The sequence below is a fragment of the Grus americana genome, chromosome 13 (assembly GCF_028858705.1).
Source record: "Grus americana isolate bGruAme1 chromosome 13, bGruAme1.mat, whole genome shotgun sequence".
Taxonomy (NCBI): Eukaryota; Metazoa; Chordata; class Aves; order Gruiformes; family Gruidae; genus Grus; species Grus americana.
The window spans coordinates 1952955-1979989 of NC_072864.1; the positions used below are offsets into that span (position 1 = coordinate 1952955).

Sequence of the window (27035 nt, forward strand, 5' to 3'; positions counted from 1 at the left end):
TCCTGCCTTCCCCCGCATCCGCGATTCCGGGCAGCAGCCAGTGCTCCGACTCTGGACAGCCGTGGGAACAAGGGGCTCCAGAGGCACCCGTAGCACCCGCTGCCCCGGCATCCCCCTGCCCCGCAGCGTGGCCGTGTGCTAATGGCGCTGCCCGGACGTGGGAGAAGCTTGCTCGCCAATAAAACGCCACGCCGGGCACTCAGGCTGTGCCCGCAGCACATTACGGGGCCGTGCCGTTCTCCAGCATCTCTCTTAAAGCCTGAGCGAGGCCGGCAAAGTGGAGCGGGGCCACTCAGGGCCGGATTCGGCCGCGCAAGGCAGGGCTCTGGGGTGCCGTTCCCCATGCCCATTTACTTCCACAGCCTCCGTTCCCACCCGGCTGGCAGCTGCGGTGCGGGGGGTGCTCGGGGCTGGGCTGGGAGCGAGACGCCGGTGTGGGCGCCATGCACCACCCTTTCCTGGATCCACTCTGGGTGGGGGGATGCAGCCTGGGGCTCACGGACGTGGTGTTAATGCAGAGCCTTGTGGCTCGGCGTTCACAAGCGGTTTATTACCGCGAGTGAATTCCTCTGGGTCCTGGTGACAAAGATGCCGCTGGGCAGAGGGGCTGAGTCCCTGCTCTGAGGATGCTCGGAGGCAGTTTGGGTGCCCACAGCCCATCCCAGCTCCCTCAAGGGGCTGTGCCCAGCAAAACTCTGGACACGTGTGTTTGGGGGCCTTCGGGCCCATCCCAGCTCCCTCAAGGGGCTGTGCCCAGCGAAACTCTGGACACGTGTGTTTGGGGGCCTTCGGGCCCATCCTGCCCGCAGTCTGGGGGCCGTGGCGCGGGTGGCGGTGTCCGGGTGGTTGCAGCTTCTGCAGCACATCTGGGGCCTGAGCCTGGGCAGGGGGAAGAGCCCCGAGGGTGCTGGAGGGAGCCCACGGAAGAGCGCAGAGCCCACCGAGGTGGGGAACAGGTCAGCAGCGTGCCAGCCGAATGCCAGTTTATTAAGTGTGTTCGGAAAACAAATGCCGGGAAGCCAAAGAATGCGGAGAATTTCATGGGCTGATGCTTCCTGTTAGGGGCCAGCGGTTACCAGTGCCAGCGGTTACCAGCACTGCCCGGGGGGCTGCCCGCTGCCCCGCAGCTGCCGGCGATGCTGCCCTGACCTCCGGCTGTGCCCAGCGCCTGCCCAGCCAGGGCTTAGCTCAGGCTGCGGTGGGGAGCGTGGCACCCACCTCCTGGGGTGCACGACCCTGCACCCAGCTCCTGGGGTGCATGACCCAGCACCCAGCCCCACCATCGAGGCACACATCTCCCTGGGGCATGTGATTGTGCACCCAGCTCCCCTCATCTGGGCACCCAACTCAACGGGTGCGTGGTCATGCATCTGGCTCCCCAGGGTGCGCAGTGTGCACCCAGCTCCGGGGGTATGGGACCGTGCACCCAGCTCCGGGGACACAGCACCCAGCTCCCAGGGGTGCACGGCTGCTCCTGAGGGAGTGGGCCCGAGCGTCCCGCTCCCGTGCAGCACGATGGCTTCGTGCATCCGCTCTCTGCCCCGGCTGCAGGGCTCCGCGCAGGCATGACCGAGCCCCGAGCTGAGCACTCAGCTTCAATTAGCTCCGGCTTCTTTTTTTTTTTTTTTTTAAAGAAACAAACAGGAAACACATCAGCTTTTATTTTAATTTTTTTTTTTGACAGTTTGTTGTTGTTTTTTTTTTTTTCCCCTGCCGCAAATACCCTTCCTGCCGGCGACGGGAACCGGAGGGCTGCGGGATCCGTGCTCGCCCCCTCCTCTCCCCGGCCGCCCCCGCTGCCGTCGGGGCTGAGACCGGCCAACTCGTAGCAGCGGTGGCTCGGTTGCAGTGCCGGCGGGCGGCGCTAGGCGGGGCGGGCCGAGCCGAGCCGTACCGAGCCGCGGGGAGCAGAGCCGTGCCGAGCCGTGCCGTGCCGTGCCGTACCGGGCCAGCCCGCCGAGGGGGGCGGGCGGCGCCGCTTATAAAGACAGCGGGAACGGGGCGGGGGAAAGCGTGTCCGTTCGCTGCGCTCCGGGACCGGCCAGCGGGGCCTGCCCAGCCCCGGCGGGGCGGAACGGCACGGCTCGGCTCGGCTCGGCGGGGCATGGCCCGGCCCGCGGCCGCCTGAAGGGATGGAGCGGCGGGCGCTGTGCGCCGGGCTGTACTGGCTGCTGCTGCCGCTCGCCCTGCTCGCCGGTGAGTGCGGCCGCACCTGGGGGGGGTCGGGGTCTGGGGTGGGGGGTGCTCTCTGTGTCGCCCCGTGTCCCCCTCCCCACGCGTGAGTCGGGTCGCGGTGCTTTTCCCCACGCCGGGAGGAGCCGCCGGCGGCCCCGGGGGAGGTGGGTGGGTGGGTGGGCGGCGGGACGCGCGGCGGGTGGCGTGGCCCCCCCCCCCAGCCCCATGGGGGATCAGCCTGCACGGCCCCCCCCCCCCCGCCCCACGCGGGACCGAGCCCGCTCTCGGGAAACACTGCAACTTCTCCGGACCGGGCGTGGGGCAGCGCCCTGGTTGTGTGTGTGTGCGTGTGTCGTCCCCCCCCCCCCCCACGGGCACAGCCAGCGGGCACCGGCCAAAACCGTCCCCGTTCGGACACCGCTGTGTCACCCCACTCGCTCCTCTGCCTCTTGCAAGGTGGGGGGCAAAGAGGGTGCTGGGACGGGGCAGCTGGGATGGGCGATGATGGGGGGGGGGGGTGTGGGGGGGTGCAGCTGGCACCCATCCTGCTCCGTGCCTGGGTGCTGTCCGGTGCCGTGGCAGGGAGCTGCGCACCCACCTCAGGTGCTGCAACCTCTGCAGGGCCGCGGCTCCCGAGCTGCTCCCAGCCCGTTTTAAGCAGCGCTGGCCTTTGAAGGCAGATGCGCCACCCACCGAGGCAACCGTCTGGCTACCGGCCTGGAAAATACCCGTGTCCTGGGACGCGCAGAACAAGAATTGGCTCTTTGAACCCCGGCTGCTCGGGGGAGCGTGTTCGGGGACTCTGCGTTTACCTTTACATAGACGCAAAGGAAAAACCTCTCCATAAACAGGATTGTTCAACGAGGTCCTTGTGGCCGGGCACGGGCAGGGTCTGGCCACCGTCGCCGGGCTCACGCCGCCCGTGCCGGGGGGTCTGCAGCCTGGGGAAGTAGCGGTGTGATTTTTTGGGGGCGGCGTCACCCAGAGAGGTGACGTCCAGCTGAGCAGCCCCTCATCCCGGCTGTGTTCCAGGGAGCCGGGTTGGGGTGTGCGGTGCTGGCCATGCCGCCGGCACGGGGCGAGCCTCACTGGCAGAGGAAGTCGGTGACTGTTGAAAAAGCTTCTCTTTATTTGCTCTGGTTTGCTCGAGGAGTGACTCAGTGCATCGCGCAGGATGTGAGGAGGTTAATTATAACCCTGCCTACGAACGGGGCTGGGAAGGGAAGGTGGCCGGGTGCCACTTGCACAAGCCCTCTCCGGCCGGTGCGGTGGCAGCCGCCGCTCCAGGGCGCGGGAGCTGCCGGGCGCATCCCATGGGTGCACAGGGCGACACGTGGCCTCTGGGCGCGGCCTCGCGCATGGGGCCCTCGTGTCCCGATTATGCTGATTTGACCCCAAATCGTGCCAGGCTTGCTTGCCTGTTCCCCCCCTGCTCCGGCACAGGATGTTGTGCCGGGGTCCCGCCGCCTCCTGCGGCCGGTGGTGCCGGTGGCATTGGCGTTCCCCCTCCGGGTGAGCTCGGAGGCGGCTTGTTTAAATTTGGGGCCCTGCTTGGGCGGGGGCTGTCCTGGGGGAGCAGCTCCCTCCTGCTCCGGCCGCTTGTCAAAATAGCTGTGCGGGTGACTCAGCAGGGTCCGGGCGGGCTGGGGCCTCGCACACGCACCAAGGGGGAAACTGAGGCACGGGGGGGATGTGTTTCGTCCCACTGCACCTGAGAGGGGGTAGGAAGAGCCCCAGAGCACGACCCGCCTGTGGCCCTTCCTTCCCCGGCAATTAGGCTCTTCCCAAACGTCCGGAGGATGTGTGCTCGTGGCTCCCGGCCAGCTCGGGGAGGGTGGAGGCGCAGGAGCTGGGCCCCACGGCGTGGCTCGGGGCAGCCCCCCGCTTCCCACGGGCCGGCACAGGCACGGACCCCTACGGTGCGGCTCCCAGCCGTGCCATGGGCCGTATCCCCACCCGGTGGGGATGCTGGGGTGCACGGAGCTGGCGGGGGGCACAGCCTGCCGTGCCTTCCCACGCGTGTGGGGACCAGGCAGGTCTGTGCTGGGACCCCCGGGCTGGGTGATGCTCCTGGCTGTGCCGGCTCCCCGCTCCAGCGCGGCTCCGCGGTGCTTGAGTAGAAGCGATGGGTGAGGGCGGCAGCCCCACTCCCTAGGGCTGCAGTCTCCCCCAGACCGAGGAGCCTGACCTGGGGTGAGGTGAGGACACAGCCCCTCCTGGCTGAGCCCCCCTTCCCGGCCAGGAGGTGATGGGGTGCTGGGGAGGGGGTCCCGGCCAGCGCTGGGTGCTGCAGGGGGGCTGTTGCCCAGCTGGGTGCGGGTGGGCACGTGGGCTGCAGCCAGCTGCCTCCTGCGGTCAGGTGCTTTTTATAAAATGAAGGGAAATAAAAAAGAGGAGGAAAAAAAAATAGAAAAATTAAAAAAAAAAAAAAGCCACTGCTATCTCCAAGAGCAGCAACTCCCGTTTCCTCCCCAGGCGCACAGGGGGAAGGGAGATGCAGGGCCGGCTGCCTGCAGCCTGCCCGGACGCTGCCCAGGCCGGGGTGCCCATCTCCCCGGGACTGAGCCTTTTGCAAAGCCCCCGCACAGCCCCATTGAGGTGGGTGACGCTGTGGGGGCTCCCCGGGGGTGCAGAGGGTCCCCACTCTGCCCCTGGGCTCGCCTGGGAGCAGCTCTGGGTCCGGCCGGGTTCCTGCAGGCTGGGCTCGGCCGGGTTTAACCCTTTGCATCCTCTGCACCCCGATCGCAGCGGAGTCCTGGGGTGCCCGTTGGGGCTGAGTGAAGAGCGAGGGGCTGTTTAGGCGCCGTTTGGCATTGCCATACGGCATAAACCATCATGGCTCCGAGCTGTGCGTAGGAAATATTACGGTGGCTGGAGGAATGTTCCGGTGCGATGGGAGCGAGGGTCTGGGGGTCCTCGTGCACAGGGTGTGCAAGCGGGAGATGTGCACGGGCATCCGGGTGCTGAGCCCACGGCTCTGGGGGCTGCTCCGGCCCCTTGGCATGGGCCGTCCCCATCCTGGTGTGCGCCCAGTGGAGGGACGGCAGCCCCGGGGCTGGGGGTGCTGGGGAAAGGAGTGTCCCTAGGCACTTGGGTGGCACTGAGCACCCGTCCCCGAAGCTGCTGGGTTCCTTGTCCCGTTGCATGAGGTGCTGGCCGGCTGCTGGGGTTTCCCAGGCTGGCAGCCGCGGCACCGGCTGGCACCCAGCCCGGTGCCCTCCTGGGGCAGCTCCCGCAGCATCCCTGGGGAGCAGGGCCGGCCGCTACCTCGGCACTGGCAGGAGCGGGATTAACTTTCCATAAAAACAGGATGCGGCGGGTGAACCAGCGGGGCTGCTCCCTCTTCCCGGAAAGAGGAGCCGGGGCTGGGGCTGGGAACGTGCCGGCGGCTGGTTCTCCCGGCATGGCCGGCCCTGGGGCTTGCTGCTTTGGAGCCGACCAGATTTTGGGATGGGGAGAGCCTCTGTGGCCAGGGTTCGTTAGCCTGCCTCTAGTTTGCAGCCAGTGGATGCAGAGCGCAGGGTGCTGGGTGCAAAGCGATGCCCTGGGGACGCTGTCTGGGTCCCCCCGGCGCTGGGGACCCCAGTTGGGGGCCGTTAGCCAGGAGGCAGGACCCCGCTGTGGGGAAGCGGCTTGGCAGAGCTGCCGGGCTCCGGCAGCCGGTAACGGGCCTGTGTGAAAATAGCAGGGCAGGCAGGGAATTAAAGAGCTCTGCTAATTAATCCTGAGCGGCCGCAGGTCCCCACAGAGCTAGCGGCTGTGCCGGTGCCAGTCGGTGTATGGGCCGTGCATGGGTAGGGCTGGTGCTGTGGGGCTGGTGCTGTGGGGCTCCCCCCTGGCCGGCGGGGTCCAGGGAGCCCCCCTTCCCCATGCAGTTGGGTAGGGATCCCCAGCCAGGCACGGGACGGTGCCCGGTTTGCAGGGAGCGGGCTGTGCCAGACCCCGACCCTCTCCCCCAGCCGCCCTTCCCACGCTGCCCTGGTCACGCTGCAATGGGAGACACCCCGGTGCCGGCTCTCCCCGGCCGCCCCCACCCTCATCGCTGGGTCCCTGCCTTCCCCTGGGGTCCCCAGCTGACCCCCTTCCCCTCCCACGGGGACATCTCAAGGCCGGCATGAAGGAAACCCAGCACATCTCACCCAGCTCCCCGGCGCTGCAATTTATCCTCCTGCCGGCACATTAACCTCGTTAATATTTCAAGTGCTGCTGGCTGCCGGTGCTGGCCGCGGTGGCGGTGAACTCCCCGGCAGCGTGGGAGCTGGGCCGGCTGCTCCTGACTCCCCGGGGTCTCACGGGGCTGGGGAAGGGGGGGGTTTGGGGCATGGATCCAGGATAACCCTGCTGGGGGTACAAGGGGGATGCTCAGCGAGGGCCAGATCCTGCCCCGTGCGTGCAGCAGAGGCGAGATCGCGGGGCGTTGTGGGCGATGGGTGCTGCTTGCACGGGGAGGGGGACAGTGGGTGCCACGGTGCTTTACCCACCCACCCGCCTGGCTCCTCGTGGGGACGATGGGTGTGGGAGGGTGGTTTTTGCCGCAGGGTTTTCTCCTCACCACAGGCCAAACTGGTTTTTCTCCCCACGCTGGCGCTTTCCCCACTGTCAGCACGGCAGGGAACTGGTTTCCTCCAACTGTGCAGGATGGAGCACCCACACACCGCCGGCATGGCATGGCACAGCACGGCACGCCCTGGTGCAGCCGGCCCTGCCGAGGAGGCATGGGTGCAAAGCTGGGCACCGTGGGTGCTCCCAAACCGGGCTGTGCCGTGCCAGGGGGCTGCTCCCTGCCTGGTACGCCGTCAGCATCTTCCTCCTCCCCTCTTCATCCTCGAGCCCTTAAAAGCTGGTCGAAGCTGCGGCAAGCACTGACCGCCCTGCCGGCACCTTTCCTGGTGATGCCTTGAGGTGGGGTGGGAGCTGTCGGCCGGGGGGTCCCATGGGTGCTGGCTCGGCCCCGGGGTGCAGCGGGGTGCTCTGCATTGGCAGGCAGCTGCTGCCAGCCCGTCCCGGTGCCACAGGTGACCCAGAGCCATGCCACCGGGGTGCCTGCTCCGTGCTGGCCCCTGCCCGGGAGCCATGTCCCTGGTCCCAGGTGACACAAAATACGTAGGTCACGCTGTCTCTCTGGGCATGGACGGTTCCCTGGTGCCCACCAGTGCCCGTGGGTCTCCCCACGGTGCCCACGACCCCTGTCCTCCCCACAGCTCTCGGGCAGACCCCAGCCCAGGCGATGCCAGCAGGGCCATGTCACAGCCGGTCCCCTCCGTGCCGCCAGCACCCACAGGGTGACCATGGCTGGGAGGGGGACGCACGCTGCGGCTGGTTCGCCCCAGGCACCCAAAGGACCCTGCCCTGGCGCAGGGGTGGGTGGGCAGCGGGGTCGGGGCTGGGGGGGCGCTGGCTGGCTCCCACGTAAGCCGGAGCAGCGGCTCGCCCCCGCGCTGGGAAGGCTCCTCTCGGCCCCGTCGCCGCTGGCGCGGAAAGGGGAATATTTGCTCCATGAGATCATGGTTTGCCGAAACGTAGCCAGCAACCCTCGGCAGCGTGCGGGGAGGTGATGTGTCCCGGGGTCACCGCAGAGAGGTGGCTGGTGCAATGGTGGTCCCAGTCCCCCCACCCTGGGCTCTCCATGCCCCCCACCCATGCTGGGGTGCTGCCTGCGCTCCCCGGGGGAGGGAGGCAGCTTGGGGACCCTGCTGTGGGGTCGGGGACTGGCATTAGCCCCAACGGGTGCTGCGTGGGACGTGCCCCAGGCTGCCGGGTGCATTCCTGGGTGCCCCCCCTCCTGCCACCCCCGCACCCTCTGAGGATGCCCCGCTGTCCCTGGGGTGCCAGGCTGCTGATGGGGGGGCTCCACCGTGTCCCCCCCGGCCATGCCGTCCCTCGCCCCAGGATGTGCCGTCCCATTGAAACCCTGTAAACACAGGAAGGGCCGTGCTGGGCTGGCGGTGCTGAGCACGTCCCCTGGCACCCAGCCTGGCCGCCCCCCACCACCGCCACCCCCACGGTGCTGGGGGATGCCCTCTCGGCCCCTGCTGCCTCGCCCCCTTCCCAAGTGGGGTGCCAAGGGGGGCATGTCCCCTTCCTGGCCGTGCAGAGCTGGGGTCCCCGACACCGGTTCCCTGTGGCCATCCCCTCCCTGGGCTGCCCCAGAGGGGCCCCCCCTACCCAGAGCAGCCTGCTGGGGGGAGCGCAGGGACGCGTCCCTCTGGTTTGCAGAGGAGGGGACAGAGGGATGTCCTGGGACCGCCTGGAGTGGGGACACGGTTAAAAAAACAAAGCCGCTGTGCTGTGCAGACCCCCACGACTCTTCGTGCCCATCACCGTGGCCTCACGGCTGGGTGGCTGCAGACTGTCCCGCGGCTGGTGCCAGCTCGCACCGGGTGCATGTGCCAGTGTCTGTCACCGCTCGCCTGGCGTGTGCACGCAGCCGATGGGAACGCTGCGTCCCCGGCCACGGTGTCCCCACTGTGAGGTCCCCGTCCCCGCCGGCGGCGGCTCTGCGGGGCGCTGGCTCAGCCCTGCTCCCTGCCCAGCTCCTCCGACGGTTTCACGCCTGCAAACAAGCTGTAATTTAGGTCTAAAAATAAGCGAGCGGGAAGGTGGCGAGGCGGTGGCGCGCCCAGAGCAGGGCTGGGTGCAGGTGAGGGGCTGTGCCAGCCCTGGGGTGGCCGTGGGTGGGGGTCCCAGCCTGGCCGTGGGGGTCCCTGCGAACCTCGGCATGGTCTTGCAGGAGTGATGCGGAAGTGCAGTGGATTTTGCTCATGGCTCTCGTCCCCTCGTCACCCCACGTGTCTGGGGTCATGGCTCTCGTGTCCCGTCCCCCCTTGCTGTGCCACCCGTGCGGGTCACTGGGACTGACCCAGCCGGGCTCCTGCCCGTGTCCCTCTCTTCCCACTGGCATCTCTGGGGGGGCGCGAGCCTCTGTCCGGGACTACTCATCATTTTGGGGTGCCTCTCATTTTGGGTGTCCCTCACCTCCCGCCCGGGTCTCCCTCGCGGTGCAGGACGGGGTGCCATCCTCGGGGATCCCCGGGGTGGGGGGATGCAGTCGGGAACCTGGTGGGCTGAAGCCCCCTCCCCGTGCCGCATCCCTGGCACTAACCCTGCCCGTACCTCTGCCCCCAGCCTGCCTCTTCCGCTTCAACGTCCTGTCCCTGGTGTACCTGCTCTTCCTGCTGCTCCTGCCCTGGTTCCCGGGGCCCACCCAGCGCTCGGCCGGAGGTAAGGGGCTCAGCCTGGGGCGTGGGGAGCGGGCCGGGCACGGCGGGCAGCGGGGCGGGCACCGCGCAGGCAGCTCTAGCCCGGGGGTGCTGGGCAGCGCGGGGGCTTCCAGCCGCTCTGCGGCAGGTACCTGCCGTCCTTCTCCTGCGGTTTCCCCCCGGCCGGGCAGCGTGGCTCCGTGTGGCAGCCTCGCTCTGTTAATTATAGCCCAGCGCGGCTATTAATAGACCTCCCGCTCCGAAATGGCCAGTTTTGAGCCCCAGCCTTATTAAGCAGAAACCTCAGGGCCGGGCTGTACCCGCTGGGTGGGCAGGGATGTGCCACAAGCAGCCCCTCCGCCCTGCCCGCGCACGTGGGGCACGTCCCCTGCGGTGGGCGTTCACGGGGGATGCATCCCCCCCCACCACCCCCGGCGGGTGCAGGGGTGCATCCCCCTGCCGTGGGTGCATGGGACGTGTCCCCCCCCCACGGTGGGTCCCGGCTGCCCGTAGCCCTGCCTGGCTCCCTGCCCTCCGTGCCAGGCTGAGCCGTGCCGTAACAAACTGGCAGCGCCTGGCACGGCCGCGGCTAAAAGCTCTGCTCTCTGAATATTTCATGGGCTCGTACGGCCCCGGAGCCGGGCACTGCCGAGAGCTTTCGCGTGGATTTACAGGAAAAAACAAGTGGAGGGAGAGTTTTTGGCCCCGGGCCGCCCCCCGGCCGGCACGCAGCTGCGGTGGGCTCGCTGCCTGTCCCGTGGCCAGGAAAAGAGGCGTGCGGCCCGGGGAGCCGGGTGGGACGGGGGCACGGCTGCAGCTGGTGGAAGGTCTGACGGGGCTCATGGTGCGGGGGACCTGCTGGCGCCTGCCCAGAGCCCCCCCCCCCCGGGATGTTCCATCGGGGATCGGGATGGTGAGCTGCATCCCAATACCGGTCCCAGTTCAGCGGGGCTGGGAAGCGCCCGGTGCCGACTGGTGGGAGGGTGGTTGCGGGGCCCCGGCTCCCTGCGTTACCCCGTGCCTCAGTTTCCCCAGTAACGCAGCAGAAAGGGTGCATGGTGAGACATGCAAGGTGCTGGTGGGACCGTGTCTCTGGGGCAGACCCCTGGCATCTCTGGGCACAGCTGCAGTGCCCCCCTTCTCAGCTCTTCCCAGGGGTGCTGGGTCCCAGGCGATGCTGGGGGTCCCCTTGGGCGATGGGTAATGGGGTGCCCGTGTCTCACAGGTCACACCGTCCGCCTCCTCAAAGCTCTGCTGGGGACCAGCATCCTCTTCCTCCTTGCCCACTTTGTTTTCCAAATATGCCTGTACACGTTGCCCATCCTGGACCAGCTGCTGGGGCCCAGCTGTGAGTACGGGGTGCTGGGGCAGCCTGCCCTGGGGGTGCCCACGCCTGCCCTCGCCCTCCTGCACCTCTGCTCTCCCAGGCTTCACCCCCTCCTCACGGTGCTCCGGGGCTGGACCCCCAAAATGGTGACGTGTGGGTGCAGGGATCCCATCCTTCTGGGTGCTGGGGGGGCTGCTGAGGCTCTGTGGGGTCCCATCCACGTGCTCAGCACCGGGGCCATGCTGTGCCGTGCCAGGGTGCCCGCCGCACTGGGCACAGACCCCGTCCTGGGTCCCCATGGGTGTGGGGTGTGGGGAAGCCGCCTGCTCCGGGGGGGCTCGGAGCCTGCCCGCACGGGGCTGCCGAACTCAGCACCTCCCTGCTTCCCTGCAGGCAGTACCTGGGAGGTCCTTGCCCGGCACATCGGGGTCACCAGGTAAGGGCACCCCGGCAGTGTGGGGCCGGGGGCTGGCAGTGGCGGGGGGGGCACCCCCGAGCCCTCCCCTGCCCCGCTCTCCCCACCCCCCCAGGCTGGATTTAAGCGACATCCCCAACTCGGTGCGTCTCGTGGCGCCCGACGTCGGCATCCTGCTGGTCTCGTCCCTCTGCCTGTGCCTGTGCCACCGCCTCGTCCCCAAGGCCAGTGCTGCCGCCCGCGGCCGGAGGCCGGAGTCCCTGGAGCCCCTTGAGCGGGTGAGAGCCGACCCCGGCACCGCCGGCACCGTGCCCCCTGCCACGTCCCACCGAGCCGCTGCCGCCAGCACACATCCCCTCCCCAGGGAGGGCAGCCTGGCACACACGGGGGGGCTTGGCACGGGGACGTTCCTGGTGGCCGGGGACCCGGGTTGCGGTAGTTTCGGCCGCCCGGCTGAGCGGGCAGCGGCGGAGGGCTGGGTCAGCATCACGACACCTCGTACGGGCCAGGGTGAGTCAGCCACGGAGGAGTGCCCGTGTTTGCTCCCGCGTTGCCATAGGGATCCCGGCAAACAGCCCGGCCCCACGGCACCGCTGGATGCGGGGCTGCCCATCGGCAGGGGGAGCGCGGTGCCCGCACCCCCAGGTTCCAGCTGGCGCTGCCACACCAGAACCCCTGGGCTCAGGAAGGGCAGCGGGGCCGGCGATCGTGGGATGCTGGCACCCAGCTTGAGCGTGCCGGCAGGGTGCAGGGCTGGGTGCTGTGCCGTGCCGTGCCGTGCCGTGCCTGCTCTGCCTGGCAGTGCCGGCAGGGCACTGGGACGCTGCGCTCGTGGCACCGGGGTCACCCAAGCAGCCGCAACCCCAAGCCGATGGCACCCCCCAGCTCAGCAAACACCCCTCGGGGCTCAGCCCCGTTTTTGGGGTGCTCCCCGCTGGTCCGGGCTGTCGTGGTGGGCGCTTGCCTGCCGGTCCCCGGCCGTGGCCAGGCTGTAACCGGAGCGCGGGCCGATGCGAATGCCTTTGCCGTGAGCGCGGGGCCAGCGCAGGAGGCAGCCTGGAAAAAAGCTCAGTGCTGGGAACCCGGGCGCTGGCGCCAAGGAAAACAGCCGCCTTTCGGAGGCGCTTTCCAAGCGGCTAATGAGAGAAACACAGCCAGGTGCCGGGCTGCGCGCCCGCACAGCGCTGGGCAGGGCGCCCCGGCCGTCCACCCGCGCTCTCCCTCATGTGGGGAAACTGAGGCACGGCCAGGAGCAGCCTGGAGCTGGTGGGCCGCCTGGGCTCAGGCCGTGGGGCTCACGACATGCTCTCCTCGCCTGGCAGGGGGAAGAGGAGGATGCGGACGGGCACGGTGGCACGGCCGACGCGGACACGCCGCTGAGTGCCAGGCTGCGGGTGACGGCTCACTGGCTGCTCTGGGCGGCCGGGAAGGGCCTGGCCATCCTGCTGCTGGCCCTGGCCGGTGGGTACGGGACGGGGGGGGGCATGCAGTGAGTTGGGGGGGTCTCGGTGGCCATGCTGCCGGAGGCGATGCTCGGTCCGGGGGGGGGATGCTCGGTCCAAGGGGATGCTCGGCTGGGGGCTGCGTGGCTGGAGGATGCTCGGCCACGCACTGACTGCCTGCGGGGCGCTGCTCCCCAGGGATCACCCTGCCCTCCGCCTCCTCCAGCGTCTACTACCTGCTCTTCGTGGGGCTGTGCACGTGGTGGGCCTGCCACCTCCCCGCCAGCCGCCTGGCCTTCAACATCCTCTGTGTCCTTGTCGGCGTCTACGCCGGTGGCCACCTCCTCTGCCTCTATGCCTACCAGACACCCTTTGTCCAGGGGGTCTTCCCACCCCCCACCCTCTGGGCACGGTGAGTCCCTGGGGAGGGAGCTGTGCCGTGGGTCCCCGTGCCGTGGGTCCCCGTGCCGTGGGTCCCCGTGCTGTGGGTCCCCGTGCCACTCCAGCTGAGCAGCCAGCCTGGCACCTCACTTGCCCTCCATCCCACTGCCAGCTACGGCGGGTCACCGTGGAGGGCACCGGAGGCTGCCCGGTGAAGCCATGTGCCGTGCCGGGACCCTGGCTCATGGCGGGGGTCCCGGTTGGGGGGGTAATGCCACCCGCTCTGTCCCCGCAGGGTGTTCGGCTTCAAGGACATCATCCTGTACCGCAACTGCTCCTGGCCCAACGCCCTGGTGCTCAACACCGGCCACTCCTGGCCCGTCTATGCCAACCCCGGCATCCTGATCCTGCTCTACTACACCGTGGCCACCCTGGTGAAGCTGCGCCGGCTGGATGCTAGGGTGAGGGGCTGCAGGGCCGAGCTGGACCCCGTGCCGATGCCTGGCATGCCCCGCTGCTCTGACCGCTCCGGCACCATGGGTGCCCGGCAGAGGGGAGGTGGGGGGCAGTGGGGCTCCTGTGGTGGGGGGGTGCCTCGGTAGCAGGACAGGGAATGATCCTGCTCCCCGGCGACTGCAGCGGGGTGCCCTGAGCTGGGTCCTGCCCCTCGCAGAGAACCGCGGTGCCGGCACAGCCGCCGGCAAGGTGCCCGGCGAGGGAGCTGGTGGAGCTGGAGAGCTGGCCCAAGGACACCGATGGTGTGGCTGAGGACACCAAGGTGGGTTTGGGGGGGGCTGTGCCCCCCAAGCGATGCCCGAGCTGTGGGGAGCGGGCGTGGGGTGCTCCAGGGGTGCTGGGGTGGGCTCTGAGCCCTCTCTGCCCCGCCAGCCCATGCTGTCCCCCAGCACCGGGAAGCCGGGCAGCGGCGCCGACAACTGCACCGTCCACGTCATGGGTAACTCGCCTCAGCCGGGTAAGCCCGTCCCCGCCGCCTCCCCCTCCCCAAGCCCTGCCCGCGGCCCGGGGGGGTGGCTCACGGTCCCCCTCCCCACGGCCAGGCAGGAGGCGTCCGTCGGAGCGGCTGCCGCTGCACGCCCTGGGCCACGTCGTCATGAACCAGAGCTACGTCTGCGCCCTCATTGCCATGATGGTAAGGGGCTGGGGTGGGGTGAGGGGGGACACGCACGCGTGGCCGGGGCGGGGGGGGGGGGGGACCTCCCGGGCTGAGCCTGGGTGAGCGGCCGCATCCTGCCTGCCCACAGGTGTGGAGCATCACCTACCACAGCTGGCTGACCTTCGTGCTGCTGCTCTGGGCGTGCCTCATCTGGACGGTGCGGAGCCGGCATCACTTCGCCATGCTCTGCTCGCCCTTCCTCCTCCTCTACGGCGTGGCTCTCTGCAGCCTGCAGTACGTCTGGGGCATGGATCTGGCCCCCGAGCTGCCCACCCGCGTTGGCTTCATGAGCCTGGAGCAGCTGGGGCTGGTGCACCCCAAATATCCCTGCTTGGACCTGGGGGCTCAGGTAAGTCTGGTGTCCCCCGTCCCTGTCCCCGCCAGCACCCGGCTGTCCCTGCTCACCGCCTGTCCCCGCAGCTCCTGCTCACCCTCACCTTCTGGCTGCTGCTGCGGCAGTTCGTTAAGGAGAAGCTGCTAACGAGGAGGTCCCCGGCCACCCCGCTCCTGGAGGTGACCGTCTCGGACACGGGTGAGGGCTCCTGGCGTCACCCACCCGGGGGGACCCTGCGTTGGGCTGAGCATCCCCCGGTGCGAGCACCCGGCGGTGGGCAGCTGCCGAGGATGGGGGGACGCACGCCCCCGCCCCGCGCCCGGCTGCCTGCAGCCCCCTCCCTGCCGTGCAGAGCCCAGCCGGCAGCGGGACGTGCTGAAGGCGCTGGGGGTGCTGGTGCGGGATTTCTACGCCAAATACTGGATCTGCGTCTGCGCCGGTATGTTCATCGTGGTGAGCTTCGCCGGGCGCCTCGTCGTCTACAAGATCGTCTACATGTTCCTCTTCCTCCTCTGCCTCACCCTCTTCCAGGTAGGGGGGTTTGGGGACCCCTCCCTGTCCCCATCTCCGTCCCTGGCGTGGCCCCACTGATGTCCTCGTCCCCCAGGTGTACTACAGCCTGTGGCGCAAGGTGCTGAAGGGCTTCTGGTGGCTGGTGGTGGCGTACACCATGCTGGTGCTCATCGCTGTCTACACCTTCCAGTTTGAGGACTTCCCCATGTACTGGAGGAACCTGACGGGTCTCACCGATGAGCAGTGAGTGTCCCCAACCCAACCCCCCACCCCGCGGGGTCCCTGCCGCCGCCAGCCCCGCGGTGGCACCGGGGCACAGCCAAGGGATGCATCGCATGGGGAGGGAAACTGAGGCACGGGGGGAACAGGGGTGGAACCCCCCGCGTGCCGGCTTGATGCCGGTGCAGGGTGGGATGGATGCGGCCCCGTGCTGACCCTCCCCTCCCTGCCCAGGCTGGGCGACCTGGGCCTGGAGCAGTTCAGCGTCTCCGAGCTCTTCTCCAGCACCCTCATCCCAGGCTTCTTCCTCCTGGCCTGCATCCTCCAGCTCCATTACTTCCACCGTCCCTTCATGCACATCACCGACCTGGAGCACATTCCCACCGCCGCCCCGCCGCCCTGCCACATCCCCAGGTAGGGCCCCGTGCTGGGGTGACCCCCCCCACCCCACCCCACCCCCCAAGCCCCCCCATCCCCGCACTGAGCCCTCCTCCCCACAGACCCGAGGAGCTGCACGGAAGCCGGCTGCTGCGGGATGCGGCTGCTGCCGAGAGTGCCGGGACAGGCGACTCCGACACCGCATCACAGGGTACCGGGGTGGGCTGGGCTGGGCTGGGGTGTCCTCCGAGGCAGGAAGGGGCTGGGGGGTGCAGGGATGGATTGGAGCATCCTCCAAGCCAGGAAAGGGTCCAGAGGGTATGGGGATGGATCGAGGCATTCTCCAAGCCAGGAAGCGTATGGAGATGAATTTGGGGCGTCCTCCACCAGTGGGAGGGGATGGGGATGGGTTGGGGCATCCTCCAAACCAGAAACAGGCTCGGAGGGTGCAGGGATGGATTTGGGGTGTCCTCCGAGTTTGGGAGGGTATGAGGATGGATCGGGGTGTCCTCTGAGCCAGGAAGGGGCTGGGAGGGTATGGGGATGGGTTGGGGTGTCCTTCAGGCTAGGATGGGGCGGGGGGGTGCAGGGATTGGTTGGAGCATTCTCCAAGGCAGGAAGGGGCAGGGGGAGTGCAGGGATGGAGTGGGGTGTCCTCAAGCTATGGGAGGGGGTAGGGTGTCCTCCAAGCATGGGAGGTCATGGGAATGGGTTGGGGTGTCCTCTGAGCCAGGGTGGCTGCGGGGGTGTCCGTGACAGTCTGTGTCCCCGCAGTGCCCACCAAGTGGGGGCTGGTGCTGGAGCGCCTGATCGTGCTGGGCTGGACCTTCTCGGACACGCTGACCCGCGGGCAGGTCTTTGTGCGGCGTCTGCTGGAGCTCCACGTCCTCAAGCTGGTGGCTCTCTACACCGTCTGGGTGGCCCTGCAAGAGGTACCAGCCTCAGGACCCCAGGGTGGGGGGGGCTCAGCCGGGCACCCCGGGGTGCTGACGCGGCCGCTGCCCCAGGTATCGCTGATGAACTTCTTGCTGGTGCTGCTGTGGGCCTTCGCCATGCCCTACTGCCGCTTCCGCCACATGGCCTCCTGCCTCTCCACCGTCTGGACCTGCATCATCATCGTCTGCAAGATGCTTTACCAGCTCAAGATCGTCGACCCCCACGAGTACTCCAGCAACTGCACCCAGGTGCCCAGGCGGCCGTGCCAGGGGGATGCCCGGTTCTTGGGGTGCTTGTGGTGGCACGGGGTGGGGGGGGGGGGTGTTCCCGGGCTGGAGGTGGGGTCCGGCAGCAGGGGTGAGGGGTGCTGACGCCCGGTGGCGCTCCCTTTTGCAGCCCCAGCTCAACAGCACCAACCTGAGCCCGGAGGAGCTGGGCAACTCCACGCTGTACCGCGGCCCCGTGGACCCTGCCAACTGGTTCGGCATCCGCAAGGGCTACCCCAACCTGGGCTACATCCAGGTGGGCACGGGGACACCCCGTCTGTGGGGACCATGTGGGGGGGGGATGCTCAGCACCATGCCATGGTCCTGAGCACCCCCTCATCCCCCCCCCCCCCCCCCCCCAGAACCACCTCCTGGTGCTGCTGCTGCTGGTGTTCGAGGCGGTGGTGTACCGGCGCCAGGAGTACTACCGCAAGCAGCACCAGCTGGTGGCCCCCGTCACCGAGACCATCTTCGAGGACACCTCCCGCGAGCACCTCGACCACGGCCTCGGCAGCTGTGCCAAATACTTCCTCAACTACTTCTACTACAAGTTTGGCTTGGAGGTGGGGAGCGGGTGCCGTGGCGGGGGGGGGTCCCACCACTTGCAGCAGCACCCCAAGGCTGAGCCTCTGCATCCCCCCCCGCCCCAGATGTGCTTCCTGATGACGGTGAACGTGATCGGGCAGCGGATGAACTTCATGGTGATCCTGCACGGCTGCTGGCTGGTCGTCATCCTGACGCGGCGCCGGCGGGCGGCCATCGCCCGTCTCTGGCCCAAATACTGCCTCTTCCTCGTCGTCTTCCTCCTCTACCAGTACCTGCTGTGCGTGGGCATGCCGCCCGCCCTCTGCGTGGGTAAGGGGCAGGGGGGGCCACGGGGGTCACCCCTCCTTTGAGGGATGGGCAGGCTGCCTGCCCTGGGTAAGGGGTTGGGGGGGGTCGGCATCGAGCGTGCCCGCTGCCCCCCCAGACTATCCGTGGCGCTGGAGCCAGGCCCTCCCCGTCAACTCGGCGCTCATCAAGTGGCTCTACCTGCCCGACTTCTTCGTGGCCCCCAAATCCACCAACCTCATCAGTGAGTACCCCCCACCCTGGCAGCCCCCTGCCCGCAGGGTGCCCCAGCCCCTGGCAGCCCCTTGCCCATGGGGTACCCTGTCCCCCCCCACTCCAGCCCCCGGCAGCCCCCTGCCCGTGGGGTGCCCTGTCCCCTGGCAGCCCCCTGCCCGTGGGGCACCCCCCCCCCACCATGGGGGTCCCATCCTGCCCCGGGGGGAGGTGGGCGGGCAGCCAGGAGGGGAGGGAGGAGCTAAAGTGGCCACACCCCCTTTGGGTGGAGCTTGGTAGGTGCCCACCCCCTTGGGAGGCGGAGCGGGGAAGAGCCCTCCCCCTGGGGAGGAGCTGGGTTGAAGTCCCCCCCCTCGGGGAGAAGGCGGGGCCTGGGGAGCGCCGGAGCTGTGGGAGGGAGGGGCTTGGGGAGAACCACACCCCGGGGGGGCGTGGCCTGGGGTGCCCACCCCTTTGGGGAGGGGCTTGTTCGGTGCCACACCCCTGTGCGCGAGGGGGCGTGGCACCCCAGAGCCCCGCCCCATCCCGAGCCCCGCCCCATCCCGAGCCCCGCCCCATCCTGAGCCCCGCCCCATCCCGAGCCCCGCCCCATCCTGAGCCCCGCCCCATCCCGAGCCCCGCCCCATCCCGAGCCCCGCCCCATCCTGAGCCCCGCCCCATCCCGAGCCCCGCCCCATCCTGAGCCCCGCCCCATCCCGAGCCCCGCCCCATCCTGAGCCCCGCCCCATCCTGAGCCCCGCGCCCGCAGACGACTTCGTGCTGCTGCTGTGTGCGGCCCAGCAGTGGCGGGTGTTCGAGGCCGAGCGCACCGAGGAGTGGCTGCGGGCGGCCGGCGAGAACACCGACCGGCTCGACCTGGCACAGGACCCCCACAACCCCACGCCCAACTTCATCCACTGCCGGTGGGTGCCCGGGGCTGGGATGGGCTGGGGCACCCGGGACCATGGGGATAGGACACCCCCCCCCCGCCCCGTGGGCTGTGGGTGGGATCCCCTCCTGGGGTGGGACCTCTTGGGGTATGGACAGCATGGGACCCCCGGGCGGTGGGACCTGCTGGGCTGGGATCCCCTGGGATGGGACCCCACCAGCACTGGGACCCCTTTGGGGTGGCACACACCACCCCCCCAGCTGGATCAGGACCCCCTGCCACTAGGATGGGGGACAGGACTGGGACAAGGAGCACCCTGAGGCTGTGCTGGGACCTCTGGGGGAGATGCGGTGGTCCAGGACACCCCCGGTGATGGTGCAGTACCCCTGTGGGCACTGGGACCCCATAGACCGGGACAAGGCACTTTGTCCCCCGCGACAGGGCCGACGCGGGGACTGGGACCATGCTGGTTTGGCTGGGCTGTGGCTGTGGCTGCGCCCCAAAACCAGGCAGTGCCAAGCATGGGTGCTGGGAGGGGATGGGAACCCTGCTCTGAGTGCCCAGTCTCGCAGGTCGTACCTGGACATGGCGAAGGTGGTGGTCTTCCGCTACCTCTTCTGGTTCGTCCTGGTGGTGGTCTTCATCACCGGGGCCACCCGCATCAGCCTCTTTGGCCTCGGCTACCTGCTGGCCTGCTTCTACCTCCTGCTCTTCGGCACCGCCATGCTGCGCAAGCCGGCGCGGGCGCGCCTCGTGCTCTGGGACTGCCTCATCCTCTACAACATCACCGTCATCATCTCCAAAAACATGCTGTCGGTGAGGGCTGCCAGGCTCCGGCCACACAAAGGCCCCTGAGCTGCTCCTTGGGGACACCCATCCCCTGGGGTGTCCCTGTCTCGCCGTCCCCGGGCAAACCCCGTGCTCTGCCCTCTCTCCCGCAGCTCCTCTCCTGCGTCTTCGTGCAGCAGATGCAGAGCAACTTCTGCTGGGTGATCCAGCTCTTCAGCCTGGTCTGCACCGTCAAGGGCTACTACAACCGTGAGTTGCTGGCCTGGGGGGTCTGGGGGCTGCCCTGCCTGAGCTGCTGGGGTTGGGGGTGCTGGTTTGGGCTGCTGCCTGACCTGCCTGCATCTCTGCCTGCCAGCCAAGGAGATGGGCAAGGACCAGGACTGCTCGCTGCCTGTGGAGGAGGCGGGCATCATCTGGGACAGCATCTGCTTCTTCTTCCTCCTGCTCCAGCGCCGCGTATTCCTCAGCTACTACTTCTTGCACGTCATGCTGGACCTCCAGGCCTCTGCCCTGCAGGCCTCCAGGTAGGGCTGGGGTCCCCGAGGGTCCCTTTGGGTGTTTGGGTGCCGGTGCCCTCCCTCACCCTCCGGCCGTCCCTGTCCCTGCAGGGGTGTCGCCCTGTTCAAGGCCAGCACCCTGAAGAGCATGCGCTCCCACCGGCAAGCTGAGAAGAAGTCACTGGCTCAGCTGAAGCGGCAGTGAGTGGGTTTTGGGGGGCACCTGGGACCCCCCCACCCTGCAGCTGCCAGCACCTTGGGACACCCCTGTGTGGGTGGGGTGGATGGGGGTGTCCCAGGGAGGGGGGTTTTGGGGGAGTGGGCTCCACAGCAGCCTCTGCCCGGCAGGATGGAGCGGATCCGAGCCAAGCAGGAGAAGTACCACCAGGAGCGGCTGCCCGGCGGCACCGGCGAGGGGCAGGATGAGGCCAGGCCAGGTTAGAGCCGAGGGGTCCCTCCCGTCCCCCCCACCCTTCTCCGGGCACAGCAGGGTGACCATGACCCATCGCCGATGCCTGTCCCGGTGGACCCCCATGGACCATTGCGGTGAACCCCCCTCCCTGCCCCCCCCCCCCCCGGCTCGCCCCCCCCATGCTGGGGGGAGGGTGCACCGAGCGCGGCCGTTCTCAGCCCACCTCCGTCTGCCGTTCCCACAGCGCCCAGCGGCCCGGCGGACCCTTCCTGGCAGAGGGAGCGGTGGTGGCGGCCATGGTTAGACCACGCCGCAGGTACTGCCCCGGCACGGGGCCATAACGGGGCACAGCCCGTCGGCAAGGTCCCTCCGCCGGGGACCGCTAACACCTGCGGGGAGCGGTGGTGACGGTGCTTTCGGCAAGGTGACGCCCTGCATGTCCCCCGTCCCCGTGCTCGGCCGCAGGGCACTAACCAGGGCTTCTCCACTTCCCAGCACTAACGGGGTGTTGGACTGGGGGTGCTGGGCTGGGTTTGGCGTTACCAAAGACCAGTGTCGGAGGGACCCCTGCCTGGGGGGTTGAGTCGTTGACCCTGATGTCCCCAGCGGGGATCCCCACGGGGGTCCTCGGCACCGGGCCGGGCACAGAGCCCTGGGGAGGCGGCAGCGGGGCTGCCTGGGCACCGGCCGTGCCGTGACACGCCGTGCTGCCCCGGCAGTGCTGCACTCGGGGGAGTACTTCCTCTTCGAGTCGGACAGCGAGGAAGAAGAGGAGGCGGCGGCGCCGGAGGAGCCACGGCCGGGCAGGCAGAGCGCTTTCCAGGTGAGCGTGGTTGGGGGACTGGGGGGGGGGGTGTCGTGGTGCCCGCGGGGTGCTGACGGCCCCTCTGCCCCCCAGCTCGCCTACCAGGCCTGGGTGACCAACACCAGGACGGCGCTGCGGCAGCAGGAGCAGCAGCAGGAGCAGCCGGAGCCGCCCGGTGCCGAGGTCGCTGCAGGTGGGTCTGCTTCACCCCAAAATGGGGCTGGGGGGGCCAGGAGGGGACGCAGCCCTGCCCCGCGCCCGCTGTTTGCCCTGGCAGTGGTCGGCATCCCGTAATGGGGCATCACCTCAGCGGGGTCCTGGCGTGTGTGTGGACTCTCTGATGGCTACGATGGGGTTGAGCTCTCCTGGTGCCCGCGCTGGTTTTTAAGCAGGGTGGGAGAAACGGGGTGATGAGCAGGAGAGCCCCAACGGGGGCCAGAAATAATGTCCATCCTCTGCTGAGCTGCTGCTACCCCTTCCTGGGGGGGTCTGACCCTTGCAGGGGACAGCGGAGGAAGGGAGGAGGAGTTGGAGACACCTGAAGAGGCTGAAGGCCAGGAGGAAGAGGAGGAGGAGGAGGGCTCCGGTAGGTGGGCAGCAGGATTGCGGTGCAGAGGGTCCGGGGGGGGGGTGTCCGAGCGGGCGTGAAGTGACCCCCCTGCTCTCTCCTCACCCCGGCAGAGCGGGGCAACGTGCTGCAGCGGGCGCTGAACACCCTGCGGTTCCTGTGGGTGCTGTGCCGGGCCATGGTGGATGGGCTGACCCAGTGGCTGGACGCCTGCACCCGGGAGCATGCTGACATGTCCACCGTCCTGCGCCTCGAGAGATACGTCCTCACACGCCGGCTGGCCGCGGTGAGCCCGGGAGGGGGGACGACACCGGGACACAGGGTGGGTCGCAGCCCCGCGGCGGCGCTGACCCCCTGCCCGCTGCAGGGAGAGGACGTGCACCGCGGGGTCCTGGATGAGCTCTACCTGCCGCCGGAGGAGGAGCCCCCCGAGGAGCCGAGCCCGCAGGGGGCCAGGGGTGCGGACCCCCAAAATGGCGTCGCTTCCAGGCAGGTGCATAGATACCCCCCGAGGGGGCAGCTGGCAGCGCCGCGGGCAGGGGCCGGTGGGCAGGGGGCTCACCCGTGTCCCCGTCCCGTCCCCAGTGGGCACGGAGGAGCCGTCCCCGCCCCGGTGGGATGTCCGCTGCCCCCCGGCAGCCAGGAGCGTGTGACAACCTGGGGGTCCCGGGAGGACGTGGCCGGGTCTCAGGAGCTCCTGGCCCTGCCCCAGAACCGGAGCCGGACGGCCAGCGAGCTCCTCCTGAGCAGGTACGGGGACGTGGGGGCGGCGGGGCTGGGGCCGGGGGGGCGGTGGGGCCGGCTCACCCCCCCTGCACCCCGCAGGCGGCTGTACTTCGCCGAGCTGGAAGAGTCGGAGCAGTTTTATCTGTCCCACAACCGGTTCCTGAAGCTGCTGCTAGCTGGGTACCGCTGCGTGGCCGCCCACTCCGAGCTGCTGTGCTACTTCATCATCATCCTCAACAACATGGTGACCGCCTCTGTCATCTCCCTCTTCCTGCCCATCCTCGTCTTCCTCTGGGCCATGCTGTCCATTCCCCGGCCCACCAAGCGCTTCTGGATGACTGCCATCATCTTCACCGAGGTGGGCAGGGGGTTGGCCGGGGAGAGGATGATGCCACCCGGCCCCCCCAGCTGCCACCCGCTGACCCCCAGCATCCCTGCAGGTGATGGTGGTGGTGAAATACCTCTTCCAGTTCGGGTTCTTCCCCTGGAACGGCTACGCCATGCTGGTGCGCAACGAGGGCAAGCCCTTCTTCCCACCCCGCATCCTGGGCCTGGAGAAGACCGACCGCTACATCAAGTATGACCTCATCCAGCTCCTGGCGCTTTTCTTCCATCGCTCCCTGCTGCTGGTGAGCTCCGGGGCACGGGCACCATTGTGGGCATCGCTTGGGTGGGTGTCACCGGGAGCTGGAGGTGCTCCTGGGGGTGATGGGAGCTCCAGAGAGCACCCAGTGGGTGCTTGGTGGCTCTGCCTTGGTTTCTGCCCAAGGCACCCATTGCTGGTTGGGTCCCCGGGGTGCAGCGGGAGCCGATGCTGCAGGGTGGGGGGTGAGGTGCATGGGGTGGGGGGCATCAGCAACCCCGTCCCCCTGACTGTACTTCTCCCCAGGCCTACGGGCTGTGGGACCACGAGGAGCACCCCTTCCCCAAGAAGAAGGCGGAGGTGGAGCGAGCAGAGGACGAGGAGGAAGAGGAGAGGCGGGAGGAAGCAGCATCCCCGCCACCAGCGGTGCGTGAGGACAGGACGGAGGCGCTGGCAGAGCTGGGGACACCGGGTGCGGCCGCGGAGCCGGAGGGCGATGCCGTGGTGCAGGAAGAGGGGGCCGGGGCCACGCAGCTCCGGTTCAGGAGGAAGAGGCGGCGGGGGAAGAAGCAGCCGGAGGCGGCTCTGGAGGAAGGTGAGCGACGGTTCCCATCCCTTGTGCCCCGGCAAGGGGCAAGGCTGGCGTCCCCTGGGGCACAGGGGTGCTGGGGCCAGGCAGGATGTGGCCCTGCAGGACCCCGGGCTGTTACCCATGCTGTGCCTCACCCGCAGAGGACGGGGAGGAGGAGGAGGAAGAGGAGGAGGAAGAGGCAAAACAGAGTCACGCTCAGAAGAAGCTGAAGGCGTTTGGGCTGCGGGTCAAGCTCTTCTTCCTCACCACGTGAGTGCCCTGCGGTGCTGGTTGGGGTGGGGGCTGTGGGGTGCGGCCCCGCGGTCACCCGTCCCCCCTGTCCCCCCTGTCCCCCCAGGGTGCAGGACATGTACCGGCCGGTGCGCGGGTTCTTCCGGGACATCCTGCACACCCAGCACCGGGCGGCCACCGACGTCTACGCCTTCATGTTCCTGGCCGACGTGGTTGACTTCATCATCATCATCTTCGGCTTCTGGGCCTTCGGGGTGAGCAGCGGGTTCCCACAGGGCACTGACCGGCTGGCTCCCGCCGCGGGGTCAGGTCGGGCCACATCCTGACCTCTCCTCCCTCCCCAGAAACACTCGGCAGCTGCCGACATCACCTCCTCGCTGTCGGATGACCAAGTGCCGGAGGCCTTCCTCGTCATGCTGCTCATCCAGTTCACCACCATGGTCATCGACCGTGCGCTCTACCTCCGCAAGACCGTGCTGGGCAAGCTCATCTTCCAGGTCATCCTGGTCTTCAGCATCCACCTCTGGATGTTCTTCATCCTGCCGGCTGTCACCGAAAGGTAGCGAGCATCCCCCGAGGATGTGCGTAAGGGCACAGCGTGGTCTTAGGGTGGCACTTCTGTGTCCCCAAGCCCACGTGGTGGCCCAGCCTGGCCAGGGAGGTGGCCAGAGAGGTGACACCTCCCTCCCGCAGGTTGTTCAGCCTCAACACGGTGGCCCAGCTGTGGTACTTTGTGAAATGCATCTACTTCTCGCTGTCAGCCTACCAGATCCGCTGCGGCTACCCCACCCGCATCCTGGGCAACTTCCTCACCAAGAAATACAACCACCTCAACCTCTTCCTCTTCCAGGGGTATGGCACGGGGCCACACGGACCCCCGGGCACCCGGTGGGTGCCATACCAGCCCCCCCTCCTTGTGTCTCCCCCAGGTTTCGGCTCGTGCCCTTCCTGGTGGAGCTGCGGGCCGTCATGGACTGGGTCTGGACGGACACCACGCTGTCCCTCTCCAACTGGATGTGTGTGGAGGACATCTACGCCAACATCTTCATCATCAAGTGCAGCCGCGAGACGGAGAAGGTACGGCCGTCATGCCAGGAAGGGCCCCCAGTAAGCCCCTTGTTGCTCGGGGTCCCCCCAAGCCCACCTGGCACCGTGTGCTGTCTCCCCCCTCCCAGAAATACCCCCAGCCCAAGGGGCAGAAGAAGAAGAAGATCGTGAAGTATGGCATGGGGGGCCTCATCATCCTCTTCCTCGTGGCCATCATCTGGTTCCCGCTGCTCTTCATGTCGCTGGTGCGCTCCGTGGTGGGCGTTGTGAACCACCCCATCGACGTCACCGTCACCCTCAAGCTGGGGGGGTACGAGGTGAGGATGCAGGGTGGGGGTGCTGGGGTGCTCGGCCTGGCCGTGGGGGTCCCCTGCCCCGCTGAGAGCACCCCGTGCCCCCCGCAGCCGCTGTTCACCATGAGCGCCCAGCAGCAATCCATCCAGCCCTTCACCCCCCAGGACTACGAAGCCCTCACCAACCAGTTTGAGAGGCAGCCGGTAAATCCTGTCCCCCCCCCAAAACCTCCCCCTGCTCCATCCCACTGGGTGCCCGGGGCAGGGGGGGCTGGCACAGCTTGGGGGTGCCCCAGGGTGGGTGCTGAGCCGTGCCCCCCCCTTCCCCGTGCCAGGTGGCCATGCAGTTCATCACGCTGTACGGCTACGAGGACATCGTGACGGCCCGCATCGAGGGCAGCTCGGGCTCGCTCTGGAGCATCAGCCCCCCCAGCCGGGAGCAGATGCGGCGGGAGCTGCAGAACGGCTCCTCCGACATCACCCTCCGCCTCACCTGGACCTTCCAAAGGTACCGCTGGCACTGGGGGGAAATGGGGGGGGGACACAGGACACAGCCCTGCCTGCACCCCCACACACGCTCAGCTTCTGCTGCCCGCTCTGCCCGCAGGGACCTGGGCAAGGGGGGCACGGTGGAGCACACCTTCGACAAGCACACCACCGACCTGCAGCCCGGCGCGCCCCAGCGCGTGGAGCTGGCCCAGCTGCTGCAGGGCACCCGCGACACCCCTGTGTGAGTGTCCCTGGGGGGGTGACGGGGGGGGGGCTGGACTCCCCCCGCCATGCTTGTCGGGATGGTGCCCCCCCACCCCCAGCTCACCCCGCTCTCTTGCAGGCAAGTGCCCAAACTCTTCCCCAAATACATCCGGGCGCCCAATGGCCCCGAAGCCAACCCTGTCAAGCAGCTGCTGCCAGGTGGGTCCCACCATGTTCCTCCCCCTGCCCCCCCAAAAAAAAAATCATTGTTGGGGGCACACCGGTGTCCGTGCCGGGCCCTGATGGTGCCCCCCCGGCAGATGGGGAGGACAGCTACCTGGACGTGGAGGTGCAGCTGAAACGGGAGCGAGCGGGTGCCGGCCGAGGGGGTGACAGCTTTTTGGAGTGGTGGGTGGTGCGGCTGAAAGAGGCACCCCCCCACGACGGCAACATCCTCCCCATGGTCATCTTCAACGATAAAGTCAGCCCCCCCAGCCTGGGCTTCTTGGCTGGCTATGGGTATGTGGAGGAGGCGTGTGGGGTGGCGGGGCGGGCACCGACCACCCGGCTGTACCCCAAAAGGGGTGCGAAGCAAAGGTGGGGTGTGAGGTACAGGATGCCCCCCCCCCCCTTGGTTTTGCAGGATCATGGGGCTGTACGTCTCCATCGTGCTGGTGATCGGGAAGTTCGTGCGGGGTTTCTTCAGCGAGATCTCGCACTCCATCATGTTCGAGGAGCTGCCCTGCGTGGACCGCATCCTGAAGCTGTGCCAGGACATCTTCCTGGTGCGGGAGACGGGCGAGCTGGAGCTGGAGGAGGAGCTCTACGCCAAGCTCATCTTCCTCTACCGCTCCCCCGAGACCATGATCAAGTGGACGCGGGAGAAGGAGTAAGGGGAAAGGGCTCCGAGCCCCCCCCTTCCCAGGGACATCACCGCCAATGCCTTAACCAGCCCCCCCCGCCCAAGTTGGGGCCGTATCCTGCCGGGGGAGGCAGTGGGACGCAGGCCCTCGCTTTTAGGGAGGATGTTTTTCTTACGTTGCTTTGACGCTGTCAGACCTGCGGAGACCACGTTGTGCCTTCCTGGGGCTGGGGCGGGGGGGGGGG

At 68.5% G+C, this 27035-nt stretch overlaps 1 protein-coding gene across 1 annotated transcript; it reads left to right on the top strand.

The window, feature by feature from the left end:
- The first annotated feature begins 1996 nt into the window (after positions 1-1996).
- PIEZO1 (piezo type mechanosensitive ion channel component 1) lies at positions 1997-26909 on the top strand. Its single transcript, XM_054840674.1, has 51 exons — positions 1997-2196; positions 9301-9396; positions 10600-10722; positions 11095-11137; positions 11232-11394; positions 12439-12577; positions 12757-12970; positions 13235-13400; positions 13613-13717; positions 13828-13912; positions 13998-14089; positions 14202-14462; positions 14534-14645; positions 14800-14978; positions 15055-15203; positions 15414-15593; positions 15680-15768; positions 16332-16489; positions 16565-16741; positions 16890-17015; positions 17122-17322; positions 17410-17614; positions 17730-17834; positions 18573-18726; positions 19265-19508; positions 19634-19730; positions 19837-20005; positions 20090-20179; positions 20327-20415; positions 20635-20706; positions 21110-21213; positions 21289-21388; positions 21698-21781; positions 21877-22049; positions 22131-22252; positions 22349-22513; positions 22589-22847; positions 22930-23118; positions 23379-23667; positions 23805-23913; positions 24002-24149; positions 24240-24454; positions 24589-24747; positions 24825-24972; positions 25071-25259; positions 25347-25439; positions 25571-25743; positions 25843-25965; positions 26068-26147; positions 26249-26447; positions 26572-26909. Exons 1-51 carry the CDS (start codon positions 2133-2135, stop codon positions 26819-26821), a joined length of 7518 nt encoding a protein of 2505 aa, XP_054696649.1. The 5' UTR covers positions 1997-2132; the 3' UTR covers positions 26822-26909.
- The last annotated feature ends 126 nt before the right edge of the window (positions 26910-27035 follow it).